Source organism: Clinocottus analis, unplaced genomic scaffold (genome assembly GCF_023055335.1).
Source record: "Clinocottus analis isolate CAN_PGR_092001 unplaced genomic scaffold, fCliAna1.0.p SCAF_3, whole genome shotgun sequence".
In the NCBI taxonomy this organism is placed as follows: Eukaryota; Metazoa; Chordata; class Actinopteri; order Perciformes; family Cottidae; genus Clinocottus; species Clinocottus analis.
In genome coordinates, this window is record NW_027176042.1 from 2,397,501 (window position 1) to 2,415,000 (window position 17,500).

At 50.3% G+C, this 17,500-nt stretch overlaps 1 protein-coding gene across 2 annotated transcripts in view; it reads right to left on the bottom strand.

Annotated features, from left to right (window-relative positions):
- The window catches only part of plxna1b (plexin A1b), a 164,034-nt gene that overhangs the window by 103,996 nt on the left and 42,538 nt on the right, over window positions 1–17,500 (bottom strand). For both annotated transcript variants that reach the window (XM_068593452.1, XM_068593451.1), the window contains exon 3: window positions 13,546–13,728. In XM_068593452.1, coding sequence (XP_068449553.1) covers window positions 13,546–13,728 — 183 coding nt within the window. The remainder of the gene's footprint in view (window positions 1–13,545; window positions 13,729–17,500) is intronic.

Sequence of the window (17,500 nt, forward strand, 5' to 3'; positions counted from 1 at the left end):
ACACACACACACACACACACACGCACACGCACGCACACGCACACGCACACGCACACGCACACACACACACAGTGGGAGAGAGTGATGCAGGATCATCTGGTGAGGCACACATGGACGTACAGGTGTAACACACACACACACACACACACACACACACACACACACACACACACACACACACACACACACACACACACACACACACACACACACACACACACACACACACACACACACACACACCAGGGGACCGCAGAGGGGAGGAGGAAGAGATGATGACATCGTCCAAGTGGTTCAGGACACACGTGATAAACACAAACAAGCATTATATAAATATACAGTATTTAATACATCAACTCTAAAATGAGGATTGTCGAACAATTTTGCAACTCAGTCACACACAAGTGAAAAAATATGAGATACATATATCTCTATGTACACACACACACACAGTATACCTGAGCAGGATTTGCAGCAATGTTCTCATCACGGTCCTTCGCTGTGTTTCTTGCCTCTGAGAGAGGAAGAGCGTTCAGCCTTCAGCATCGTGAGGACACACAACTTTCAGCGAATAAAGCCACACTCTCACAGCGGTCCGCATCACTGTGGACAATACGTCTCACTTGATCTTTACTTTCTGGTCTCAAAGGTCACAAACAATTACAATGCCAGCGCTTTATCAGGAGGTCCAATCGAAAGCTAATTTCCCTTAAAGCCTGTCTTTTACCTCTAATGACCGAGAGGGACAAGCTGCTCCTGGATTAACTCACCTCGGCCCTCCACCATAACTCCTAGTGGCTTTGTGCCTTTAATGCGCTGCTTGATTCTCAGTGATGGGAAAGTGAAAGACATGAAAAAGACGTTTGAAGCCTGAACTCTGAGTTCAGGAGTTGAGATTTGATTTATGTTCACCATGTTTGCAACCAACATGTGTGCATTGTTAAAATCAGCTGTATATCTGGAGCATGTTGCTTCACATGAGGCGCGTGTGTGACAGAGCCGTGCATATTCAGAGTGTATCTGCACCGCTGCATTAAAGCTCTAACAGGACGCGCCGTGCTCTGTCGTTATGTTGTGACCCGCAGCACCGGGGTCAAATCCTCTTGCGAGGCGCTTGACACACACACACACACACACGCTCGCCTCAGAGAGACGGTCCGGCTGCAGCCGGGCCAGTTGCCGCCCGTGAACTCCATGCGGCTGCTTCGTTCCCAGCGGCGGCCGTGACCCGCTCGCCTCCTCTTCACTCCGCCGCGTCACTAAATGCAGCCGTTCGGGCTCCCGTAGGGCCCGTGATGGAGCGCCGGTCGCCTCCCCGTCGCATTCACACCACCGGGCCTGTAATGAAACTATGGATTTTCCATCGCGGCGCTGACACTAACTGCCTGTTTGTCGTGCATCTGGTGTCTGCGGCGCCGCTCTGCAGCGTGTACAGTACGCGCTGGGAGCAGGGCGCGGAACACAGCCCTCCAACAACCACATTACTGTAATTCCTTTCACATCCATTCTGCCGGTGGAAACGGTTTGTCAGCTGAAGAGCACGAACCCACCGCGGCACCGCCGGAGTCTGCACATGTGAAGACCGCTTTGACGGAGGGGGACTGGAGCCAAGAGAGAAATCACACTTAAACTCACCCTGCACTCAAATGTCACGCGATACCTTTTATTAGCTCTCTCCCACCAGAGTATGAACGTGTGCATCATATGGATGGTTATGGGTTCTATCGTGTTATGAACGTGTACATTATGGGGTCTATAGTGTTATGAACATTTACATTATGGGGTCTATAGTGTTATGAACGTGTGCATCATAAGATGGTTGTGGGATCTTTTGCGTGGTAGCAGATGTATAATATCAAACACAACGTTGTGCGTGGTCGGGCGCGTCCTCACCAACATGCAGAGGGAGGTAATGTGCAGCGTGCTGCCTCTGCAGTTTCATCTCTCTCCCTCTCTCTCTCTCTCTCTCTCCCTCTCTCTCTCTCCCTCCCTCTCTCTCTCCCTCTCTCTCTCTCCCTCCCTCTCTCTCCCTCTCTCTCTCCCTCTCTCTCTCTCCCTCTCTCAAACCCTCGTGCACGTGCACAGAGGTAAACATGACCTACAAGCCCACTTATTTGCTGCCCCGGTTGAAACTGCTGCGAGTGCTACTGCTGCTGCTTATACTGCTGCTAATGCTGCTGCTAGTGCTACTGCTGCTGCTTATACTGCTGCTAATGCTGCTGCTAGTGCTACTGCTGCTGCTTATACTGCTGCTAATGCTGCTGGTAGTGCTACTGCTGCTGCTTATACTGCTGCTAATGCTGCTGGTGCTGCTAATACTGCTGCTACTAGTGCTGCTGCTGCTACTAGTGCTACTATTGCTGCTTATACTGCTGCTAATGCTGCTAATACTGCTGTTCCTACTACTGCCGCTGCTACTAGTGCTGCTGCTGCTACTAGTGCTGCTGCTGCTACTAGTGCTACTACTGCTGCTAATGCTGCTGCTAATGCTGCTAATACTGCTGTTCCTACTACTGCCGCTGCTACTAGTGCTGCTGCTGCTACTAGTGCTGCTGCTGCTACTAGTGCTACTACTGCTGCTAATGCTGCTACTAGTGCTAATGCGGCTACTAGTGCTGCTGGTGCTGCTAATACTGCTGTTCCTACTACTGCCGCTGCTCCTAGTGCTGCTACTACTGTTGCTACTAGTGCTGCTAATGCTGCTACTAGTGCTAATGCTGCTACTAGTGCTAATGCTGCTACTAGTGCTGCTGGTGCTGCTAATACTGCTGTTCCTACTACTGCCGCTGCTACTAGTGCTGCTACTACTGTTGCTACTAGTGCTGCTGCTGCTACTACTGCTGCTAATGCTGCTACTAGTGCTGCTGCTGCTACTAGTGCTGCTGCTGCTACTAGTGCTACTACTGCTACTAGTGCTACTACTAGTGCTAATGCTGCTAGTGCTAATGCTGCTGCTGCTACTAGTGCTAATGCTGCTGCTGCTACTAGTGCTAATGCTGCTGCTACTGGTGCTAATGCTGCTGCTACTAATGCTAATGCTGCTGCTAATGATGCTGCTGCTACTAGTGCTAATGCTACTAGTGCTAATGCTGCTACTACTACTACTACTGCTGCTGCTGCTGCAACCTAGTTTCAATGTTGTGACTGTGTTCAACTCCCCTGCACCACAAACGTCAATGCTCCCTGTGACTCCCTCCCTCCCCCTTCCTCTCCCTCCTCTTCCTCTCCCTCCTCTTCCTCACTATCGCCAGCCGTGGCTGCCCCTGACTACTGTTGCCATGGCAACCGAGGAGCAGGCCCGCCACCGGGGGGATTTGAAGATTTGGAGACAACTTGGAGTAAAGACCCCTGTGTTATTGGAGCCTTATTATTGGGTGTGAGTGTGTGTGTGCTTTTGTGTTCTCGGCCGTGACCGTGTTTATTGTCGATATCTCCTGCTCCACAATAAAAGAGGCTCTGTGGCGTCGCGGGCGCTCGCCACAGCGGGGGGGGGGGGGGGGGGGGGGGGGCAATGAAAGCCAAAAGGTACACACTCATACTGAACGTCAGACTCATTGATTTGACTTGAGGGAGCAAAGTGGAGCGAGAGAAGAACCAGAAAGCAGCAGACGAGTGAAGTGGAGAGAGGGAAGCGCCCGAGCTCGCTCACCCCCCCCCTCACCCCTTTACCCCCCCTCCCCCCCCGCTGGCCCTATCCATTCCAAGGTTATCAGTAATCCAATAGGTTTCCCTGGAAGCAGTTTTCCAGAGACACAGCCAATATCCTGAAAGCAGAAACATCCGGAAGGAATTCCAGCCGTTCCCTCTCTTCCTGTCCTCCTCCCCGACAGGATCGAGGGGTTCCTTCCGTCCTCGGCGATTTCTTTCATCTGTTCAACAGATTTCTTTCTGTTGGCTTTTTTTTTTTTTTTATTGGTTAGAGGACATTTTCTTGTTTCACATTCAAGCTTCAGCCGGTCGCCTCACACGGTGTCACACGCAGGAGCAAGATGGCTGTCAATCATGTCTTAAAACCAACTACGGAAACTATCAAGCATATTCTCTCTCTCACACACACACACACACACACACACACACACACACACACACACACACATGCACGCACACACACACACACACGCAGGTTTAAGTGAGAGGGTCTGCTGTTATTTCTGGGCCACTAGTTCCCTGCAGTGACCCATAAATAGACAGAACAAGGCTCTTATGGTTGATAACACATAGCTGGGAGTCCTTGGGCTGAAGATGAGGATGAGGAAGGAGGAGGGGGGGGGGGGGTCACATGCTCTTCAGCTCTTCACTAATGACAAATAGTTCAATCCGCACGGACGTGGTCCTTAAAGTGTCTTCGCGCTGCTTTGCAGGACCGGATCGCACCGTCATGCGACGTCCTTCACACACGCTCCGTGTGTCTTTGTGTCCATGTGTTTCCATGTTCTCATGTTTCCCGCCTGCTTTTCCTACGGTGGGCATCTGTGTACTCGCCTCTGTTAATGAGCGTTTGAGTGTAAGTGTGTATGTGTGTGTGTGTGTGTGTGTGTGTGTGTGTGTGCAGCTCTCTCCCCAGGGACCCGCTTTACGCTGCTTTAATTAGCTTAATCCAGCAGCAACACATGGACCGAGCAGCGGAGAAGGTGTGAGGATGGAGAGGTGGAGGAGAGGGAAGGGGAGACGGAGGAGAATATCTCTCCCCTGCCATTCGTTACACAAACACACACACACACACACACACACACACACACACACGAGCACACACACACCTCCAGCTCGGCGGTTGGCAGCGTCCGTGGCTGGCCGGCCATTGTGAACCCGCAGGGAGCAGGAAGCCGTCTCCGAAACGGTCACATGTGCTGTTGGAGGCCAAGTGAAGCATTTCCAGGGAGACGCCGCATTCAAACAGTCGCCAAGCTAAATGACCAATTAAATATCATCGCGAGGCCTTAATTGGTGTTCGCCAATTTAAAATGGCACCACGCAATTAAGGTTATAGAGACGGTATGGGGGAAAGGGAGGGGGGGGGTGCTAATTCAGCAACCAGAGGCAGTATTTGTGGCCAATATTTATGGGGGAGATGGTGTGGAGGAATAATTGGGGGGGGGAGGCATCAGATGGGAGGAGAAGGAGAAGACTGAGTTGGGAGAGAGAGGGAGGAGGGAGGGAAAGAAAGAAGATGCACAAACAAATGCTAGCCTTGGGAATAGATGCAATCAGCTCAGTCAGTCAGCTAATGACTAATTCCAGGGAGAACAGAGGAACAGAAAGAGAGTAGCGATGGTGTGAGTAAATCAAAGAGAGGAAAACAGAGGGGCCGGGTAAGAGAAACTATCACTGAAGGGGAACAAGAGGCAGAGGAGAGATAGATGCAGACATGACTAATTAAAGACGCCATCAGTTTGATACATCTGAACCAAAGGAAAGGACGGATAAATATTTCACTAAGAGAGGAGACGAAGAGATCTCTCTCCTCTTCTCCCGCTCAGAGAGAAGAGGAGGAGGAGGAAGAAACAACACTGTGCCCAGAGAGCCTCCTCCTAAATGCAGAATCCTTCATTTTTAAGGGCTTAGCAGATGGAAGCGGCGAAGCCACAAGGTCAGCTGCACCCATGATGGAGCCATTAGGCCTTTCTGCGCCTGCTAACAACAAGAAGCTAAGCCACTGCAGGAGCAAAGTCACTCCTCTTAATTAGCATTAAATGAAATCTCGACTCAATAATTGGAGCGGCGCCGCTGCCCTGCACACAAAGAAACTAATAACAAACAAGTGAGTTCACTTTAGCCAACTGTTACGCTCAAAGATTAGCCAGAGGGTATTAGACCAGCGCGGGGAGTTGGCTTTCCGCTTGGCTATCACCGACTAGTCTGCTAACAGGATTAGCCACGGGGTCAGTGCAATATGGCTAGCAGTGGTCAGGCTGCAGACAGAGAGGCCGGGGGGCGAGTTAGCAAACCTGCTAGCGTGTCGTAGCGGCTGCAGGCTGCAGCGCGTCCCTCCGTGGGGACGGAGGTAATTAGTTAGACGGCGGGGAGACGACCCCATGCTGCGCGAGGAGGACGAGCACGGGGGAGAGCTGCTGCATGCCGAGTTGTTTGTGTATCGCAGGGGTATTTGTATGCATGTGTGTGTGAGCTTGAATATTGTGGCCCTGAAAAGCTCATGCGGCGACACACTCGTGACAACAAAACCCCAAAATAATTCCAGTAATCGCATTTTCTATTAATACAAAACTGGATGCAAATGTATGCGGGTGAACACAAATGTGCATTTGTTGCTTTACACACACACACACACACACACACACACACACACACACACACACTCAGACGTTAATCATCTTAATGCCACTAATCAAAAACAATCTATTAAGAATCTATTAGCGTGGCGATGGGTAATCTGATAAGCCGGCTCCCCATAGGAGAGTGTGAACGTGGATCTGGTGCCGGCTGCATTTTTCACAGTATACGAGCAAATTTGTTAGTAACTGGTGTATTTACACTCGTTTACACTTGTCATGCGGTATAATGAAGACAAACATCCTGTTACTTCCAGAGATTTAAGGGAATGTAATTGTTTCTGTAAACATCGCTGCTGCCACTTCCTGGCTGAAGGTTCACGGGGCTTCCCGGTGCGGTTGTTCAGGGATTGAGGAGCTCCGCTCAGCCGTTTGAAGACGCTCCTCTCTAAGCCCAGGCCCGCGCTGGGAGCCGCGGGGCTTAATTGCGAGGGAAGGAGTGTGAGAGGCGTTGTGCGTTTGTGAAACGCGGCCGCTGTGGGCCGAAAGGTACGCGGCGCCCGCCGGGCCGCTGGCGCCGCTCCCTCAGGACGCCGAGCCGAGTCCCAGAGTAGAGAGAGAGATGTAGAGTCACTGTGCTCATCTGTGCTTGTTAGTTTGAGATATGACATCCCTTCTGGTGTCAGCGTGTGTGTGTTTGTGTGTGCGTCTTCCTGCCAGAAGGGAGTGTGTCCGTGGAGCTTGGCGCTGTGCCATCCAGCAGGTGTGCTGTGGACAGAGTCATGCCAGGGCACCAGATCCTCTCCTCACAACGCCACTAGAGGCACAAACCATGGTGCACGCACACAACACTGCTGCACGCACACAACTCTGCTGCACGCACACAACTCTGCTGCACGCACACAACTCTGCTGCTCGCCCACAACTCTGCTGCTCACACACAACTCTGCTGCTCGCCCACAACTCTGCTGCACGCGCACAACTCTGCTGCTCACCCACAACTCTGCTGCTCACACACAACTCTGCTGCTCACACACAACTCTGCTGCACGCCCACAACTCTGCTGCACGCCCACAACTCTGCTGCTCACACACAACTCTGCTGCTCACACACAACTCTGCTGCTCACACACAACTCTGCTGCTCACACACAACTCTGCTGCTCACACACAACTCTGCTGCTGTTAAACTCTGGAAACCAGTGTTGTCTTCAGAATTATTTTCCCTGTTTGAGTCATCATAGGAACCCCAAATTATGTATCCGTTCAGCAAAGTTTTGGGAAAAAAATGTATATAAAACACTTGTAAAAAGATATTTTGGTCATAACTATGAACATCCAGCATGATATGAGCCAGATTCCCCATAAAAGCCTCCTGGAGCATCAATAAGACCTTTATGGAAAGATTAGGACCTAAAGAATCAGAACCTGAACAACAATCACAATAAAACAAAGTCTTGTCCTGTTAGGAAGGAGCTTCAGTCAAGAAACTGTGTCGTTTGGTTCAGAAATTAGAAATATTACATATTTTTTGCCAAAATATTGTCTGAATGGGGCATGCTGGGACTTAAAATGGGCGCGGGAGGATTTTTGCACGGTTTCCAAAAGGTTAAAAGCCAATATAATAAGAAACAAACTGAAGGCATAAATAAACCGCAGCGTATACATTTGATAACACTGCATTATATAATAAAGAGAAGTTTCCCGAGCCCATGGAGTGAGGAAGCAGGGCTTCTTTGAAGCTCCATCCAGAGATGTCTAATGGCGATGACCTAGAAACAGGTCCTCTCTTGGATCATGTGAGCGTCCCCGCTCGCATCCAGACTCTTCTAATCTTCCCTTAAAAAATGGATTCCAGCGTGGTGCATTTATTATTCATCTCCCTTGCTCTTTCTTTTCCTCCCGGCTCTCTCTCTCTCTCCTCACTTTGCCTCATTAACCCCTGGTAGCAGTGAATTAGGACGGCGAGGCGGCGAACGAGAGCCGCGCGGCGCCGGTCTCGGCCCGCTGGACCGGGCTGCCGGGCGCTGGCGAGCGGCGCTGTAACTTATCCAGAGATTTAGAAGTGATTAGTGAACGCGGCGCTCTGGTGAAGTCACCGGGTGAGAGCTGGAGCTGAGTTTAAGTAGAGACACTCACTGAGATTAGTGTTTAAGTGCAACATGAAGTACTCCATGTTATCGAGGAGGAAGAGTGGATCACTGTGGGGAGAGACACCGGTTACATGTGTGTGCGTGTGTGTGTGTGTGTGTGCGTGTGTGTGTGGCATTAAATATTTTAAGAAGGCCCCTCATTACCGTCGACTCTCACAACCTCGGTGCTAAAACCCTGTTCCTGAGATGTGAAAGTGCACGTGTGCATGCACGTTTTTACATGCAAACTTTTAACACGTATGTCGATTTCGTAGTCTGGACTGTGTGCATGTGTGTGTGTGTGTGTGTGTGTGTGTGCACACTGCTCTTTTTCTTTAATGAGAGATAATGATTTGGGAAAAATAGCGACCACTAGATCTCATCTCATCTCATCTCATCTCAACACACACACACACACACACACACACACACACACACACACACACACACACACACACACACACACACACACACACACTCTCCACTATTATCCGGCAGAGGGATCTTTGATCACAGAAGGAAACAGACAGACCGAGCGGAAAGAGAATATGTGAGCAGCAGATGAAACGGAGAAAATGAGGGAGAACAGAAGCGGAGCGGCAACGATTCCTTTCATTAATTCATCGCTGTAGTTTTACACCGGCTATTCCAGTTAGAGTTACATTCACGGCTGCCTCTCTGACATCTTTAGAGGCGCACAATAGGCGACAATCTAAGAACACGGCAGCGCTCGCGGCCCGAGGTCACGCCTGCGCGTCACGTCGCCTCCGAGGCGCGAGACGGGAGCCGAGGAACGAGCAGGCGTGACCTCTCCTCCAGCGCGTAGTCTGGGCCCGAGCCACTCGACACCGGCCTCTGCGCCGGCGGCTCGCTGATGATGATGAAGCTGGTTTCACGCTAGCATGCGCGCTAAGAGAGGCTACCAGTGGGGAAAGATGTCTCGGCTGGTGACGCTCACATCATGGCTTCACGGGGCCGTGCGGTCAGGAGAGAGATCGTTCTGCGTGTCGCTGTTCATTTGGGAGCATTATGATATGATTGGATGACTGATGATGAGCTAAACGTTGCATGCAACGTGTGATTTATCCGTTTTGAACGCCGTGTCTGCACTTCGATGCCCTCTCCCTCAACCCTCCTCCTCCGTCACGGCGTCTCCGGCTCATCCGTTCTGCTCTTGTTTGTGAGCGCATGCAGTCGGGTGAACTAATGACCGAGCGGCTGCACAAAGACGGCCTCTGTGCCGCCGCCGGGCCCAGCAACTCGTGGCTGGATGAGCCAGATGATGACACAAATGGTGTGTGTGTGTGTGTGTGTGTGTGTGTGTCTCAGGTTTTAGATATTGTTCCTTTCTATGCAAATTGAATATTTTCCAAGACCAGATTTTTAGTTGTTTCGGGATTTTCTGTCTGAAGAAGGCTGCCAAAAGAACTGCAGGCTCTTTGGCTCTGTTCACACACACACACACACACACACACACACACACACACACACAGACACAGACACACACGCACACACACGCACACGCACGTTTCTGAATTCATCGACTGGTCAGATGTTATTAGTGTGTGTATTTGTTGCGTGTCCAGGTGGAGGTCCGGCCTCTCATTCTGGGAGGTGGACAGGGACATTTAAATGCAACACACACACACACACACACACACACACACACACACACACACACACACACACACAGGAGTGTGACAGGACGGCATTATGTCAATAATCACCAGTCAATTATCGGTGACGTGGTCTCTTGATGATGACACCGCGGTCCCGCTGGATGACATCACTGACTCCACGCGGCGACGCTCACACACACTCGTCACTGTCACTCGGCGTTAACCCTTTCACCGCCTCATGCAATCACCGACACACAGCTGTAACGTTCAGCTGCAGCATGGATTCATATCGGTGGGATTTGATTATTATTCTTGACTTTCCATCAACTCAAAAGTTTGATTCATCGTTCAGCGCCAACGGCGTCCTGAAGAGGCCGAACATATCAAGCCCCGCCTCTCTGTTCTTATGGCAGCTGCCGTCATCCTCTCATCAGATGAAGCAGCTGATGTTCCTCAGCAGAACCGATGCTAACTAGTTCACAGACGCTTTGACTGGTGCAGAGGTCAAACCCCGTGTGAAGGACTCTGCCTCCAGGAACGTTTTGCATTCATTTTACTTTCAGGGGGCGTTTGTTTCTGTTAAACTGGACGTTCCCGTCGCTTGATGCACCACCTGAGCCCGGCGCGGCCACCATGGGCCGCGCGGCGTGGCACCGGGGCGTCCAGATGGCTCGCATCGACCCCTCGCAGCCGGCCGCAGCCGAGGAATCCTAACGCGTGTCTGCAGTTTAAAAAGAAGCAGCCAAGAGGTGTCGCATTATCGACCGGGATCCTCCCTTTTGTCCGGTGGTCTGAGCCCACCTATTGAGACGCTGTGTGTGTGTGTGTGTGTGTGTGTGTGTGTGTGTGTGTGTGTGTGTGATGGTCACGGCGAACGCCCTCGCATTGTCAATGCTCAACGGCGCCTCAAAGAGCAGGAAGTAGCCGAGAGAATCGCCCCGACGTCCACCTGCTTCCCGCTCTGCGACACAGACGGAGGCGGCGCTCCTTCAGACCGAAGAGGAGGGAAAGAAGGCTTTACGTCCAAAATATGAAGAGCAGCGTCTCATCGCTGTGTCCAGACGACCGCTGGGATGACATCATCACGCCGGTGGACATCACCTCTCCTTATCGCTTCCTTATCTCCTAGCCTCCTCTTGCTTCCTCCCTATCTGCTCCATCTGGGTATCTACCTCCCTTCCTCTCCCTGCGTCTCCTATCTTTGCACCATCAAACCAGCACTCATTAGGAAAAGCTTCCCTGTGTGCGTGTGTGTGTGTGTGTGAGTGTGTGTGTGTGTGTGTGTGTGTGCGTGTGCGTGTGTGTGAGTGTGTGTGTGTGTGTGTGTGTGTGTGGCCAGCAGAGCACAGAGGGACTTCATTAGTGCATTAAACATGTTGTTTTGAGCCGTCGTCGTGTCGCTCTGGACAACCTTGAGCGCTGTCGTTGGTTAAAAATAGACGGCGTGCGGATAAAGAATATCAAAGCACTTCAAGTGAGAAATGAAGGGACGCTTCAGTAAAACGATGTTACTGAAAGTACCCTGATGAGGAAAAGGATCCCGTCGGCTCCAACGCATCCACACAGTGATGCAGCGTCGATCCTGCAGCAGCAGACAGACTCTTGTTGTTTCCTGGAGTGGATGAATTGACAGTTTCTGACACTCGTCTGCGCTCTCTTCCTCTCCGCGAGGTGGAAACGCGCAGCAGAAAGCTGCCTCCTTTCAGCGCGGCCATCCATCTTCCCAATATGCTCCCTGCCTCCGCTCCTATCTCCCCTCAGCACCCTCGGGCGTGGCTATATAAACAGCATTCAAAGCTAGTGCTCTCCAGAGGGAAGAGCTCCATCACGGCCTCGCGGCGCACGGCCGTTAAACCGCCAGAGCCGCCGCCGCCGCCGCGCTCACGCAGGGGAAAGATCCCACGACTCAAACCTCTGCTGCTGCTGATGAGATAACACACACACACACACACACACGCGTGTAAACTCACTGATAGAAACAATGACAGAGTGGAGGAGGACGGATGGCTGCCGGATCAGAGAGGAATGATCCGTTAGCACGCTGCTCATTCTCTTCATTTATTACATCTCAGCATCTCTTCATCACGCTGCCTTTTCTCTCTCTCGCTTCCTTACTGTCATTATGTATCTGGCAGAGCTGGAAGTGTGTGTGAAGGTGTGTGTGTGTGTGTGTGTGTGTGTGTGTGTGTGTGTGTGTCAAGTTTTAGATATTGTTCCCTTCTATGCAAATTGAATGTTTTCCAAGACCAGATTTCTAGCTGTTTTGGGATTTTCTGTCTGAAAGAGACGGCAGCCAAAAGAACTGCAGGCTCTTTGGCTCTGTTTACACACACACACACACACACACACACACACACACACACACACACACACACTTCTCAGGTGTTCCACAGAAGCAGCGTCACGTGACGGCAGCTCCATGAGCGCAGGGCGCGCTGCCAGGTGAAGTGAGCGCCGTCACTTTGACAAACGCTCGGCGCTGCTTCTTAGTCAACAACTGTATTGTTTGTCGTCTCGCGCTCGCTCATAAACACAAACACAAACACACACACACACGCACGCACAACAAAATCCACGCCGTCACAAGCGTACACATTATTATGCGCACTGTGAGTGACAAACACACAAACACGGCGCGCATACACAAACAGGCGTTAAGAGCACACCAACACGCGCGCTGATTATACATTCATAATAGTGAATGGATGACAGGTTGAGCAGTGCGGCGGGAAACGGGCTGAATACTAATGAGGTGGCGTTTAGACACACACACACGCATGCAAAGACATCACACGTGGCAACAAATGTTGCACACGAGCATGCTACACACATAGAATAGTAATTATGGTTCATTGTAAGCGCGCACATCTCACATACAGCCGCCACACAACCCAGCGTTAACGTCCCATGGATGTATTTTCATAACATCTCTCCACAGGAGGATGCAGCCGCTACACACGTGCAGTCAAAGCACGCATCTGATGTCCACACACACACGCTAAACAACAACCACAAGCTGCAACGTCAAACTCTTAAAGTCCACCTGAATGAGAGGAGCCGCTCAGTCATCGCGCCGCTGGACTGATTGAAGGCCAGCTCTTCAAATGAGCGCCGCGGCGTCGGGATACAGCGGTAACATTTAATGTGTGACGTGACTAACATGGCGATCGATGCAGGGGAGTAGCCGGAGACTTGCTTTAAGCGGCTTGTTAAAGGAACAGGTTTTAAAGAGGCACTTGAACGCCTCGTTGGGAGCGGCCACCAGCGAGCGAAATGGAGTCGGCTGCGTTTAATCCCGGCGTTAAAAGAGCCTGCAGAGTGATCGGTGTGCACGCACAGCGAGTACACACTTCACTAAGTGCACAATAACCATCACCAGACATATCATCGCCGTTCCAAACTTCCAAAAATTGTAATATCTGAATTCCTCGCATCCATTCAGCTTCATTTCCTTTAGAAATGGAAAGCGCCAGAAGAGAAAGTCCGCTCCACACTTCAGGATTTAGAGGCAGTTTCCCTTCAACGATAAAAAAAACAAGCTTGGTTTTGCAACACAACATCGCTCCTACCTTCTTCAGCTTTCCGTTGCGCGTGCCGACGAACGCCACGGTGTTGCCCCGGTAGTCGTACGCCGCCACCGAGGTCATGCCGTCGTCCTTGTCGATGAAGAGCGGCGTTCCCTCGATGGTGCTGGTTCCCCCCAGAGGCTGGTTGAAGTCCTGGCCGCAGAAGTTATCGTCGATCTGCAGCGGCTGGAGGGAAGACGAGAGCATCAGACCAGAATACACCAAGTACTGCAGTCACCTAGTACTGTGCATGTATAAAAACACACAAATGTTCAAATGCTCTGATGCCATGTGGGACACTTCAAATGAAGCCATTTCTTTTGTGTTTTGAAGCCATATTTGGGTTAAAAGATTCAAAAGAAAGAGAGCGAGAGGACAGGAAGTGAAACATGACGAAGGTTTAGCTTCAGCTCAGGACGTCGAAAAAAACTATCGACCTTGAAAGCAGCAGAGCTCCACTGTAAAGACAGGCAGATGCTGTCTGCGTGTGTGTGTGTGTCTGTCTGTGTGTGTGTGTCTGCATCTTCATCGCTTTTATTTGATTATGCTAAATGTTAACACGAGCCGGTCATAAACACTCTTCCTTCTCCCATAACTCCGTCACGGCGCTTCATGGCAGTAATGACGTCATGTGACCATGAGACCATGTGACCATGAGACCATGTGACCATGAGACCATGTGACCATATCTGGAGCGTTCCTGTGTCACGAGGGCCCATCGGCCCCCAGGCCATCAACTGACCCTTCACACGCATTAACCAGTCAACACACACACACACACACACACTGAAGTCTTTGTTAAACTGACATGTTGTATTTTGTAATTGCCCGATTTTGCCAAATATTGACTTATTCCAGCGTCTCCAATGTTTTGTCTGTCTGTCTTTAATTGAAGCAGAGTCACTGCTGCGTTTCATCTCTTAAACTGCTCTGCAACTTTTATTCATTTTATTTTTTATCTTGCTTTTTGACGGTTTTATTGTTTTCTGAACGGTTTTTAAATCCTGTTTTCTTTTGATGCTTTTAATGGTTTTTATGTGAAGCGCTTTGAACCGCCTGCTTGAAATGTGCTCTACAAATATACTGTGTGTGTGTGTGTGTGTGTGTGTGTGTGTGTGTGTGTGTGTGTGTGTGTGTGTGTGTGTGTTGATTGACTGCTATTGTGTTGAACTGAATGGGTGTCGGTGTGTGAGCCAACATGTGGGCTACACACACACACACACACACACACACACGAGGAGTGTGTAAATGGCGGTGTAATCCAGAGTCTTATCGCTACATCATCTGATTGATCCACACAGGAGAAAAGATACCTTCTCCCTCCTCCTCCCCCCTCTTCCTCCCTCCTCCTCTCACCTCCTCCCTCCTCCCTCCTCCCCTCCTCCCCCCTCCTTCCCACACTTTACTTCCTGATCTCACTAAACTGCCGGCAGCTCAGCGCATGTCAATAACCAGTTATTCTGCCTTTTTCTTCTTTCTCGCTCTTTTTCTCCATCTGCTTCCAGCTGATACAGTTACTGAGCGAACATCAATATCCCCTCCTCCCCATCCTGTTTCTCCCTCCTTCTGTCCCTCCTTCTTTTTTTCTCTCCCTCTCTCCTCCCTCCCTCTTTCCTCCCTCCCTCCTCTCTCCTCCCTCCCTCCCTCCATCCTCCCCTCTTTGCAGTATGTTCTCCACAGAGTGAGAGCTTGTGTGCAGGGTGGCGGGTTATCAACTGGAATGCTTTGCATCAGCGATCAGCCACATGGTGAAAGTGAAGCGTGTGTGTGTGTGTGTGAGTGTGTGTGTGTTTCAGAAAGTGAGAGACAGGAACACACACAGCCATTACCTGAAACAACTTTCTTTTGGAACAACTAATGGCTCAGGGCCAATCTCCTTGCTCGGAACAAAGGAGACTGACAGAAAGACACACACACACACACACACACACATGCACGCACACACACACACTAGTTTATTTTCTGTGTACACACAGATTTTCCTACAAGCAACAAAACAATTCCCATCGTCTTCTTATGACATACAACTAGGGGTTGGAATTGTTAAATCATACAGTCACTGGAGAGAAAGCCATCAATCACACACTAACACACACACACACACACACACACTAACACACATACATACACACAAGCAATCCAATGCAGTCGCAGCCTAAGGAAGACGAGTTTAAAGGGTTAATCCATCTTCGAGCCGGAGACTCGGAGTCAAAGAATACTGTATACAATCGCCCCAAGAGTCCATGAGGGTTAACACAGCCCACTACACACACACACACACACACACACACACACACACACACACACAGTACGGTCTCTCTGCGGTGCTGGAGGGTGAAGGTGCAACAGCATTCCTGTTGAGGCGGCGTGGATCAGCATGGAATAAAAGGCGTTTCCCTTGAGGTCGGAAAGCATTTTAATGGAGCCGCGTTCTGATGTTGGTTCTGCAGTTTGAGGCCTGAAAGGTTCCACGTGAACCAGAGCTGCCGCTCAGGGAGGAACCAATGTCTCCCCGTGCGGCCTCTCCGCAGGCTCATCGGCTGGAGACGCGTTTCACGTCCTGCAGTGTTCTCAAAGACGCAGAACTGCGCCAGCGAGCAGAGAGTTAAGCCAACAACCTTCCCCTGACTTTGGCAGCAGGTCTCAGGCATGCAGACGAGGAGGCTTCTTGTTTGCATGCTCACAGGGTGCAGGCGCCGGGAGAGAGTTTGTGGATTTGCACTTCACTGGGGCTCGGCCTTTTCTTCTTAAAACGAGTGTTTCTACCACTTCTAATCCAGCAAAATAAGATTTGGTTGCAACTCCTGATTCATTATCAATTTGTCTACCGGTCTATTAATGGACAAATTGTTGAGGCTCTGCTGCATATTCACAAGGAGAGCATAACTTCCTAAATTACATCGTTAATGGGGTTTTTAAAGGGTTAAAAAGCCGTCACAGAGTGAAGCATTACACTGTTTATACTTCATAACTGTCAGCTGATATTCAAGGTCACAGAGATGAATGTAACCGAGATGCTGCTGATAACATGTGAGGACTGCACACACACACCATGTATATTATGTATATATGTATATATATAAACCCAGAGTGGTCTCCAGATAACAGCTAGAGGTGCTTTCCCCTGAGTGGCGCTTTGCAAAAGGATGAAATATAGTCATTCATATGGCAGCGAACACAGCGTGCACACAACTCAGCCCACAATAACACGGACTGATTACAGATGTGTGCTGCAGGGAAAGGTTGAATAATCATGCCCCTATGATTAAAGTTTCTTTAACGTAGTACGCCGAGAAAAAATATGTCTGGCCACACGCAGCGCCGACCACGAACGCGTCGATACTGACCTGCGTTCATGTGGAGAGAGAGAACACAACACGGCTCATGTGCAGGAGCAAGGTGGTGTTGTTGGAGGCCGGCGAGGCGGAAGGAAAACACGTATAGCAAACACAAAAACAATCCTGCACTTGGCAACGGGAATTAATTGGGCAGCGCGTTGCATTAACGAGCGCCGCGTTGCTCCATGAAAAATGTGTTTGTGCAGAAGGAAAACTAAAAGTATCTTGTTGTGTCGCAGAGAGCAAAAAAAACACAGAAGTGGCGGCTAATGCTAACGCTAACCGCATGGTTTCAAGACTAGCCTGTAATTTGTGCGAGTGTGTGTGTGTGTGTGTGTGTGTCTGTGCACCAGAGGAAAAAGAGCAACGACGCCTCTCTCCTCACTGCGTCGTGTCTCATCATCAACCCAACAGACACACACTTATTTTAGAATACCCCTATTTTCCAAAATGTGTGTGTGTGTGTACGTACAGGAGATACATACACACACTCCAATCTCACAGGACCTCATCAACGACAGTACACACCCGCATCTTCCTCCCATTAACTCTGACAGGCTGCTTCCACTGCACACACACACACACACACACACACACACACACACACACCTTGCAGGTGA